This window comes from Desmodus rotundus, chromosome 10 (assembly GCF_022682495.2).
Source record: "Desmodus rotundus isolate HL8 chromosome 10, HLdesRot8A.1, whole genome shotgun sequence".
NCBI classification, from domain to species: Eukaryota; Metazoa; Chordata; class Mammalia; order Chiroptera; family Phyllostomidae; genus Desmodus; species Desmodus rotundus.
Window position 1 is genome coordinate 83,030,619 of NC_071396.1, and position 11,433 is coordinate 83,042,051.

At 42.1% G+C, this 11,433-nt stretch overlaps 1 protein-coding gene across 1 annotated transcript in view; it reads right to left on the reverse strand.

Moving 5' to 3' along the window:
• The window catches only part of B4GALT6 (beta-1,4-galactosyltransferase 6), a 65,024-nt gene extending 63,184 nt beyond the window's left edge, over positions 1-1,840 (reverse strand). The window contains exon 1 of the mRNA XM_024580585.4: positions 680-1,840. Within this exon, the coding sequence (XP_024436353.2) occupies positions 680-794 (115 nt within the window). The 5' untranslated portion in view covers positions 795-1,840. The remainder of the gene's footprint in view (positions 1-679) is intronic.
• Positions 1,841-11,433: the final 9,593 nt, after the last annotated feature.

Genomic DNA, 11,433 nt, shown 5'->3' on the forward strand with positions numbered 1-11,433 from the left:
AAGGAAATTATACAAAAGTGTATTTTAGCCCAAAGGTTAAATGATAAACAGTTTAAAATGTTAAACTACAAACTACCTTGCATCGTTATTATTCTAATTAGTATTTTATCTCAGAAGTCATCCTAACAGGTAGGGAAGGCCACTATCCTTGAAAAACAGACCCAAGCACACTAAATAATGCAGCATTGTTTTTACAAGACAACTTCATCGCCTAAAAATTTGTGAAGTATGGCACAAATATTCACTGACCCCATTCTTATAAAGTGACCTAGAACACTAGAATACGTACATTCTTGAACTCAATCACATTTCCTGCCCTTGGTTTCTCCATCACATTTTTACAGCCAGTTATTACATCTGAGCTTAAGATTAAAGACTTGATGTTAAATGGATAAAGCTGTCATGAATACTCAAGAAAGCGACCGGGGCATCCGGGGCCATTACACCTAATTTTGCTATGTCCATCTGATGCAGTCTTTAAGTGATTTAAACGTGCATTAACAAAACTCACATCCCAAAGCCATGCCCCGAAGCAGTTTATTTGACACGTCTGAAATAACATTTCAAATAAAACGCTTTCTGCCGGGCCTCTGTCTATACAGCTTCCAAACACCCTAAGTAACATCCTGCGTTTCCTCCAGTGTGACCGTGGGAAGAGAGGGTGTGTCTCGGTGCTTACCGATGCCCGGAGCCACATAGATGAAGTAGAGACAAGATGAGGACAGGGAGAAGAAGAAGATGAAGGCGAGGAGGGAGCGATTGGAGACCCGCATTATCCGCCTGAGCACCGACATCTTCCTCTTCCCGGACGGCAGCACGGGCTGCGCTCTCCGGCCGGACTCGTGGGCACCGTCCAGGCCCTAAACTTCCATGAGTGTGCTGAGAACCCCGACACCGCAACGGGGTCAGCGCGGGGAGGCTCTGGGGGAGAGGAACGGGGCGGGAAGGAGGAGAGGGAGGGAGCGGACGGAATGAATGAGAGGCCCGAGAGCCGGGGGAGGAGAAGCGCGGGAGGACTGCGGGGAAGGGCTGGAGTGGGGAGAGGGGACGCTGGACCTGCGGAGGCCAAGGACGCGCGTTCTATCCGCCCGGCAGCGATGGGAGGACGAAGCCCAGGTGGGAAGATGCGCGGGCTGCGCCCCGCGGCGCCCCTGCGGAGAGGGGCAGCGAACTGCAGGACTCCCGGGCTCCCCGGCGGCGTCCCGGCGTGCAGAACGCGCTCAAAATCTGGGCCGCCGGCGCTCGGCAGGCCTGGGCCGCCGCCGCCGCCTCCGGCCCGCGGCGTCGGTGCCTGCGCGGGGCTAGCGGGGGCGCCGGGGCCGCAGCCGGGGTGCGCGGCACGCGGGGGCCTGCGGGGGCCCTGGGGGCCGAGGAGCTGGGCGCTCGCGGGCGTGCAGCCTCCTCCTCATGCCGCACCGGGCCCCGGCGCCCTGCGGCGGCCGCGGAAACCGAACGCGGGCGAAGGCGGCGTCCCGGGGAGCGACGAGCGCGCTCCGGCTCCGGCTCCCGCTCCGGCTGCTGCCACTGCCAGCTGTCCACCCGGCCGCACAGGCGGCAACCGCAGCAGCATTACCGCCGCCCGCCCGGGCGAGGCGCCCCCGCCGGCACCGCCCCCGCACGGCCCGCGGACACCGGGCGAAGAACCGCCTGGCGGCTCGCGCTGCGGCCAGAAGCGGGGAGCCCGAAGGGGAGGAGGCCGGGCGCCGTCGCAGCCGGGTCTGGATCGCGGGGCGGCGGCTCTGACGCGGCGGGGAAGCGGCGGAGGGGAAGCGGGGCAGGAGGGCGCGCCCGGAGACCCCAGGGGGCTTCGTGCGTCCGCAGAAAACCGCAGGCGGCCCCGCGCCCGCACCCGGGGAAACCTACGGGCCCCCGCCCACCCGCTACACTCCGGCTCCCGAAACACCGCGTCTCCTGATTGGCCAGGCCCGCGGGAAAACCGGCTCCCTCGCTCGGCGCCGGGACCTGGGCCCCCACCACCTCCTGCGTCACCGTCGCCCCCGCTCGCCTGGGGACCTCAGCGCTCGCCTGGCAGCCTGGGGCTGAGGGCCGAGTCTTGAGCCTCGGAAACGTTCCACCCTGGGATCAATAATGAAAGATAATATACGTGAAGGGAAAGGGGTGTCTGGAGGAGGTGACTTCACTGGGGTAATTTCCTCCCAAAATATACGCTCGGGGAACAAGGTGGTGTTTTCCCCGTCCTGGATGAATAAAACCTCCCATCCCATACTTCCTATGAAAACGTACCGTCAGGATGTGATGTGGATCTCTGTACGTCCCTGATAATAGGACTTGCCTTCCCATCGGAAGGTGAGCACCAGGTAGTCCTACTGCAACTACTGTATGTCCATTCAGGTAGCCAGAAAGGCTACCTGTGCAGCCGATAGGCTGTGAGGGCAGGAGCACCGACCAGCTTCAATAGGCAAATTGTTTTAATTCACCTCCTAGGCCGTGGCCTGCCCGTTGTTCAAAAGCTGCTGCTTCTTGCTAGCTAAATTAGGCCGGATCCTTAGCTGTACCGTATTTTTCCCAAGGTGTGGGTGCAGGTATTTGTGGGAGGGTTTTTCCAACTAATCACGTGGGAAGTGAATGGATGCCCCCTACTGTCATTATTTGCCTGGTATTTCTAGATGCAGTGGTATTGAGGCAAAGTTGTTTTACTTCAAACCAAATGAAAAAGCAAATTTTGATTACCAACAAATCTGGTACCTTCTTAGCAAAATACTCATGCCTTAGATAGTCTCTTAGTACTATGCTATGTAGAGCCTGAAACACCTGAGTTTATAATTCCACTAAGGCCTTTTCTTAACTATTACCCTCTGCCAGTCTCTCTTCTTAGCACTCTAATGGTGGGTGTGATACCACCTTGCAAGGCTGTGGAATTAAACTGGATAACTGTGTAAATTGCTCAAGTCTGGCACATAAGAGTTTCTCTTTTATCCCTTTGACAGTTGACTGGATGGAATCACCAAGTTCAAATGCATTTTTTAGTATTAGCTTTTTGGAGTACTTGCAATTTTACTCAATTTCTCTAGCTAATTTGATAATTAATGTGAAAGGTTATGACACTATTTTGTAACATTTTTAGATGTGTACCAGAAATCTAAAACACAAATTGGAGCAACATACAGTATTAGATAAAAGGTAAAAACTCACTTGTTAAAAAAAAAAAAAAAACCCTATGCCAGTGAAGGAAATCCATGAATGGTGAGGAGGCAAAATTTTAGTATTGCCCTCTCTGACCCTGCCGACTTGTCATCACTGTATTTGCACCACTTCAACTGGTTGTCCACAAGGTTAATAATACATGCCTGCTGGCCTAGGGACGAATGATTCTCTTTAGGCAAGGTTGGCTTTTTAAAAGGAAAGTTAACAATAAAACTAAAAAGGAAGTATTAATATCTTAGAAATTGATGATTAACCTTATTTTAAAAATCTGAAGTCCGTGTATTGATGTACCTAGCTGGCCTATGACTGCCCTTGGTATGTCTCCCAAGTCCACCACAGTACTTGTTGAGAGTGATTGGTTCTCCCTGGCAGAAAGCCTGTACGGGAAAACCAGCTCAGTCAGTGCACAGGTTAGCACTGTTTATCACCAGCCACACTGAGAGGCAGCCAAGCCTCTGGAGCCAGGCAGCCTGGGGTTGAATCTTAGTTGCTCTCTGGTCAAGTGACCTCAAAGGTTACTTAAGCTCCCTGTGCTTCTATTTCCTCATCAACTAAAGAAGATAATCATGGTACTATTAGGGTTCTTGTGGGGATTAAATTAAATGAGTTAATGCCTCTAAAGAGCTTAGAAGAGCCTGGTACCTAGTAAACACTATTTGAATACTTGTTAAATTTATTTTTTTAAATCCCTTCTTTAGACCACTCTGCCAACAGTAAACTATGATGCTGGCTGGCCTCTTCCTGTTTAAAAATCAAATTTCCTGCTGCACCACCCAGGAAGTCTCTATCTCTAATAGTTTGAGGGATGCTCCAGGGTCTCACCTCATTTGTAAAGTGATGCAAAGCATTTCTTGGACTTTGCAAACCTTTTTAAGATTACCAACTGATACTTTCTCAGGGCCAGGCAAGGCCCACAACAGTGTCCTTACAGAAATCTACTAAGTTTAACTTTATGATATCAGAAGTCAGAAGTAAATTCCACTTAACTGCTTTGTTCTACATTTATTATCACCAAGTGTCTAATATTCACGTTATTATTTTCTGCCCACTAGAGACTCCATGCTCTTAAATATTTGGAAATCAAGATGAATAAGTTAAGTTATAACTAATGGCTTTCTATTTGTATTAATCAGACATATATTAACTGAGATTTCCATTACAACAAAAAAGAAAACTGTATTTTTTAATGTTTAATTGGATGAATGACATTTTACTTGGCTCATGCTAACTGAATGAGGATAGACAATATCCCTTAAGTGTTTTGGATTTGCTGCCAACCTTGGTAAAATAAAAATCAATAAGTTTTTTTCCCTGTGAATTTAGAAAGAAAATAGCACCTAGAATCTTGCTGTTATAGTAGCTGAGGTTTCAGGCCTCTATGTTACAATAACTGATAAAATATAGTAATTTATATATTTAAATACATGTCTCAGCATCTGAGATTCAGTTAAAGAAAGGTGCTAGGTTGATGGATTATGCTTAGACAGTTATATAATTGGAATGTGGATTGTATAAAAGTTAGACATTGGCATGATTCGTAAAATGGAACATATATTCCATGATTTTGTTGTGGTACAAACTCTTCTCTTAAATAAAGTCCAAAATAAGAAAATTAATAGATTGTGTTTGCTTTGCCATTCTTTTTCTCAGCTTAATGCTAGGCTTATTCAGCAAATTGCTGGTTTTGCCTTAATGGGAATCTGAGCTACCAGGCCCTTAGGCGACCTGGAAAAAGAAACCTGCCCAGTGGCAGAGGGAATGCGAATCTGTTCAGATAACTGTGAGGTTCGAGTGTAGGAGAACAAATGCAAAGCAAAGATAGGAGATGAAAGTGGTCATGTCACACAGGAAGCAGTAGTGCGTTATACCTTGCAGGGGAAAAGATGCTGTCGAAGCCCCTCCACCACCCCTCGGGTAAACAGAGGAGGCTGCCTGTCTACCTACGTGAGGCTTCGCTGCCCAGGCCCCTGCAGCCTGTCTGAAGGCTGAGGGAAATGAAAGTTTCTGCACATGTGCAACCCAGATGCACAGGCCCCTCAGGCATTCTGCATACCAGCTGGACCACACAGGCCTAGAGAGAAGGTCCACAAACCTGGCTACTGAACAGACAAAACAATGCCCACATTCCTAGAGCTGCCTTGAATTCTAAACAGAGTTACTCTTGGATACGTCTGAGAGATAACTTTCTTATTGATACACATAGCTCTGTTAAAAAGAAGAAGAAAAACAATGTATTGCTTGACACAGAAAGAATCCTGCAGGGTATTTACAGCAACTGGCAATTATTACTGAGTTATGGTTGATGTAGGTCTGGTCCTTATGGAAGTTTTCCTAAAACATATTATTTAAACACAATTTTTTTTCTACTTCTGCTGTATGATGAAAACTACTTAACCTAGAATCCCACTTTACCAAAATAATATGCGTAACCGTATGACTGAAGGTGCAAAACATCTGATATAAATTTTACCAGCCACATGTCACAGACCATTCAAACCCAGACTCCATATGTTGTTAAACTGTTAATAACAGAATAATTTTACCAATATGAATTTTGCAGTGATTAATAGACATTTAATTTTAAACATTTTTTATTGGTTTCCTGGCCCCTGCTTATAAAATAACAGTATCTCCTGGGAGCCTTTTTCACATGGGGCAATCCCTACGAACCACGCTATATAGTGGAGAGGGAATATTCATAGTATGTAATATAAGTCTCATTAAAATAAGGTGGGAGCTGACTTAAGCCCTTCTCCACTGCCACAGAGAAAAGGGGCAAAAACAAAAAAGTATTAGACATGTAGCAGGAGTAAAATCTGTATTGAAGTCTTGGCTGGCAGAAGGTGGTTTCCAGTTTAACCCAATGAAATAAAAACAGTTCTGCCACCTCTCCTCCCTGCAATCAACTGAAAATAACAAGGAGCCCAAGAAAAGTTTTCAGTGGTGGCCGGAATATGCCCCAAACCCTGAACAGTTTTATATGAAGAAAGCCTGGGAGTGTTGTGTCCCCCCCAACCCCTCCCCCCCACCCCCGGTCAGGGAGAAGGCTGGAAGAGCATTTCTGGGACAGGTGTCAGAGCACAGGTATCTGAGGGGGTGGATCCCCCAAGGGGCAAAACAGTCTCCACCTCCTTTGGAAGGAGAGGCAACACCAAGGCCGCCTGGACAGCAGCCTCTCTCACATTTTGCCAACGTGGTTAAATTTCTCCAAGGAGCGGTCTATCAATGTGCTTAATATCATGGGAAGGCAAAACCTTGCATGACATACCACCCTGAGCTGCCAGTGTTTAAAAGCCCAAGAGTTGTGACACTAAGCCAGAGGTAGACATACTAGATATTACATCATATGGAGATTCATGGAAAACAAGTACAGCTTCCCCTAACCTGCATTACAATTATGCCAGAGAGCGAAGTGGTAAGAAAGCATTCATTGGCAATACCTTGTAACGCAGCTGTTCTGCGGGTACACTCCCTGGACCTTACCACTGCTAGACTGGGAACAACTCCATTCAAAAGAGAAATAATCAAAACACAAACAGAGCCTTAGAAACAGAGAACAAACTGATGGTCAGGAGGCTGGAGGCACTGTGTGAAAAAGGGGAAGGGATTAAGAAGTACAAATTGGCAGTCACAAAATAGTCGCAGGGCTATAAAGTACAGTACAGGGCACACAATCAGTAATATTCTAATAGCTATGTATGGTGTCAGGTGGATACTAGACTTATTGGGAGAATCACTCTGTAAGTTGTATAAATTAATCACTTTGCTGTACACCTATAATATTGAATGTCAACTGTAATTAAAAAATTAAAAAATTAAATAAAATGAAATAACCAAGAAGGAACCCACAAAAAACATAAGAAAAAAAAAGGAGGAAAAAAAACATGACATAAGGCAGGTAGATAACAACTACATACCATAATGATTATACCAGGAGTCAACACAGATTTTTTAATTCAAAAGAATTTTTATATATGCACAAACACATACTTCTCTGGGACATTTATATACATACACACACTCTCTATATATATTATATATATTACATAGATTATGTAATATATAGATATATCTACAGATATAATATCTATATATTACATATATTATATAGGTATATAATATATATTATAATATCTCTATATAATGTATAGATTATATATATACATATATATAAGAGAGAGAGAGAGAGAAGGCAAGGGCTCAATGAAGTAGACACAAAATTAACTGGCAGAGCTCAGAAGAAGGATGAAAAAGAAAAATACCATACACAAATCATGTCCAGAGAGCAAAAATAAAAGAATAGCAGATATTGCTGAAAACATAACCAGAGATTTGAGATAACAGGCTTAAGAAAACTGAGCATAGTGAGCCCTGACTGGTGTAGCTCAGTGGGTTGGGCATCATCCCATAAACCAAAAGCTTGCCAGTTCAATTCCTAGTCAAGGCACATGCCTGGGTTGCTGGTCAGGTCCCCCGTTGGGGGCATGAGAGAGACAACTGATTGATGTTTCTCTCCCTCTCTTTCTCCCTCTCTTCCCCTCTCTCTAAAAATAAATAAATAAATAAAATCTTTTAAAAAGAAAAAGAAAACTGAGCATAGTGAAATAATAGAGAAAAATAGATATGGAAGACAGGCAGCAAAACATAACATGCCCATTTGGTATTGCTGAAGCGGAACACAGAATAAACTTGACAGAAAAAAATTAAGAAATATAATCAAAAAAACTAAAAAGAAAGAGTATCTCCATTATATATATTTTTGGCTTCTTTTCTTCCTATCACATCTTGCATTTGACTAATTGAGTTTTATTTCATGACCTTTCCCCCTTTTACTGTTTTCTACATTCTATTTCTATCATTTTGATTATTCTCAAATTTTTAACATGCACAGTAAAAATTTTATAATTCTAAAATTATCAGTTTCTCTCCCTCAACCAAAGATCTAGAACAATTTAACTTCTCTACAAACAACCTCCATTCCATTTACCATGCAATGCTTTTTATTTTACTTTAATCATTTTAAACACCATCAAGTTGCTTTTTAAAAAGTCATTGTTGCTGTTGCTTTTAATATGTATATATGCTTTTTTCAAGTGCTTATGGGATAAGCCGATCATATTTTAGACTACTAAGATTATGTCTGGTGTCATAAGGCGGTGGCACCTCAACCAGCCTTTCTCTGTGAGTGACTGTGTGAAGCAAAGACCCCCCATGCACTCGTCAGAACCTGCCAACCCACAGTGACATCGAATCTGAGCAAGAAATGAACCTTTGTTTATGCAACTGGTGTATCAGGAATAATTTATATAACAACATAACAGACTATTACAACTAATAAATTAGACTAGCAAAACAATATAACCGAATAGAAATTTAGAATTATACTCAAATAAATATGGAAATTTAATATGCATAAAAGTGTCATTTTTAAGTCATAATAAATGGACATGATTAGTCATTAAGTAGAGAAGGAATAATAGAAACATCTGGAAGAAACTAGATTTCCTTAAATTTTACTCTAAGAATATCCAGAGAGTTCAGAGTTTTAAACATAAAAATATAAAAAGGAAAACTGTAAAAACACTAGAAGAAGTCAAGGTGAATCTTTTGATTGTCTCAGAATGAGGAAGTTCTTTGTAATGAAGACATTAAAAGAAATGATTGAGAAATGTTACTAAACGAAATTTAAACTTTCTTCACTGGAAGTGTTCCATAAGGAAAACCAAAAACCACTGACAATATGAAAATATTTCAAATGTATAAAAGAAACAAAGGATTAATTAATAGGCTTAATATATATTTAAAAAGTAGTTATCAATGACCAATATAGGGAAAGGGAATCCTCAGAGAAAATTATTTAAAATAAATAGAAAGTCCTTAAACTTTAACTCACACTTTTTATTTTTTTATCCTCCCCCAAGGACACGCTTAGTGATTTTAGAGGGGAAGGGAGGGAGGGAGGGAGAGAGAAAGGGAAAGAAACATAGGCATGTGCCCTGACCAGGAATTCAACCTGTGACCTTTTGTTTTATAGAACTGCCCTCCAACCAACTGAGCCACACTGGCCAGGGCTTAACTCACAAATTTTTAAATGGCAATGAGATACAATCTTCCACTCGTTTTGGCAAAGAATAAACTGCATTGGCAAGATACTATCAGTGGCAATACAAACTAATACAAACCTCTAAAGGGGCAATTGTCAGCATTTATTAATAGTTGAAATGCTTGTAGTTTTCGGTACAGCAATTACTATTTTAAAAAATTAGTCTGCAGTTCTATTTGTGCACGTGTGCAAAGACATAAACTCAAGAATATAAGTTGGCAGCAATGTTATAAACATAGGAAAACTGGAAACAACCTAATTGTCAATATTAAGGGACTGGGTAAAGAAATTACATCAATGCAGTTGAAAATTTTGCTTGAGGTCTGAGAAGCAGTGGATAGAGAAAAAAGAAAAAGGAACCCTAAATCTCTGTTAAGTAATTTGAAGAGAATGAAGAAACCCAGCAATGGTTATAAAGTGGGGCAAAGTGAAGAATTTGAGGGAAGACCCAAGGCTCCAGGAAAATGCAGAGAAGCTGAGACTGGAGGAGAAAAAAAATTTAAAGAACGACAAGAATGACACAATTCTAAGAACAGGCTCTCTAATGCTCAGTTTGGCGTTATCCTTACCCTCCTTCTCTGCCTTGTAGTTAGGGTAGGTGGGAGAGATTAAAGGAACAGACTCTGCTTCCTGCTTGGACTATTTTAGGAGTTGGAAGAAAGAAGAGTTAAAGTTGCACAGACACAAAAAACACATTTCCTCCTAAACCAGAAATTGGGACAGAATCTGACTTGGGAAAATACAAGCGCCGAGGAAGTGTTCAGTGACGTAGGAGAAAACTGATTTTCTCTAAATTCGAGGTCAGATATCAAGCCAGTATTGAGAAAAGAGTGAGCCTAAATACCTAGAGCGCTGAGGATGCCTGGGGAGCTGGGGGATATATATAGAACTAGCGGAGTGCCAAAGAGATGTATTCTAGGACAGATCTGACTCAGGTATTCCACAAATGTCGAAGAATTCATACAGAGAAATACGTAAAGCTCTGAGCTCAACTACTTTGCATATAAGCACAGTTAAGAGGTTTAAATATTATTCTGGAAGGTGATTGGCAGTGCTTTATGATTCAGGAGAGGTAACAGACTTTTTTTTTAAATATCACAATAAATCACGTATCCAGGCCTAGGATTTTAACCCTTCTTTGTTATCTCTATTTTCAGCACATCAATGACAACAAAAACTGAGTATGGAAAACGGGTCCTACAAGTTGTGCAATCAATGACAAGCCAGAATATCAAGTACAAATAATAATAATTTTATAATTACTTTCTAACCTGAAGAACCTCGAGGACTTCAATATAGATGGGAATATTAGAATGGTCAAGCCAAACTAAGATCTTTTAGAAGAGTACAAGGGATCTTTTTTTGTATTAAAAAAAAGACCTGTATCCATCCTCAGAGAGTTTTTGATTTGCCTTGTCCCAAATATATAAAACATGATAAGTAGGTATTTGGATTTTTTTTTATAAGAGTGACAGTGGGTTATATCTTTTGAAGACATAATATGGAGGTTTTTGCTGTCTACTGAACAATAATACATATTTGTGAATTAAGCAATTGGTTAATTCACAATGAAGACAATGGTCATGGAAGAGTTTTTCATGTCAAAGTTAAGCAACCTTTAATGACCTCATTTGTACAATACATACAATAATCACCTGGGCTTCCTGACCCAGAGCTTTGGGGAAGTGAAAAGAGTCACATGATTAGTAATTAATTTACAATTTGAGAGCGATGTACAGAGAAATGCACATAGGCATACAAACTTAAATCTTTGTAGCTGGAACTACATATTAATATTCTGTATGCCTACCTAAAGATTTTGGCAGAGCCTGTAATTTAAAAGTCACAGATACAGTACAAGGCCAAATCAGTCAAACAAGACAAATGAGTCAAAAGCCAGGTAATAAATATGAAATGATGTGAATATAACTGTTCTCAATTTATACATGGGATTACAGAGTAGAGCTGACCTTATAAAATGTATTTGCTTTAGCATATTTAAATCTGATTCATTTTCTTAACTCCACCAAATTAATGAGGATAATAAAAGTATTTACACAATAGGCTGTGTTAAAAGACGTTACCTGAGACTTGCTGTGAGGCGAGGAGACTGCAGCAGGTGCTTTCAGCGTCTTCCTGGGCGTTGTTTAACTAGCCCACGCGTG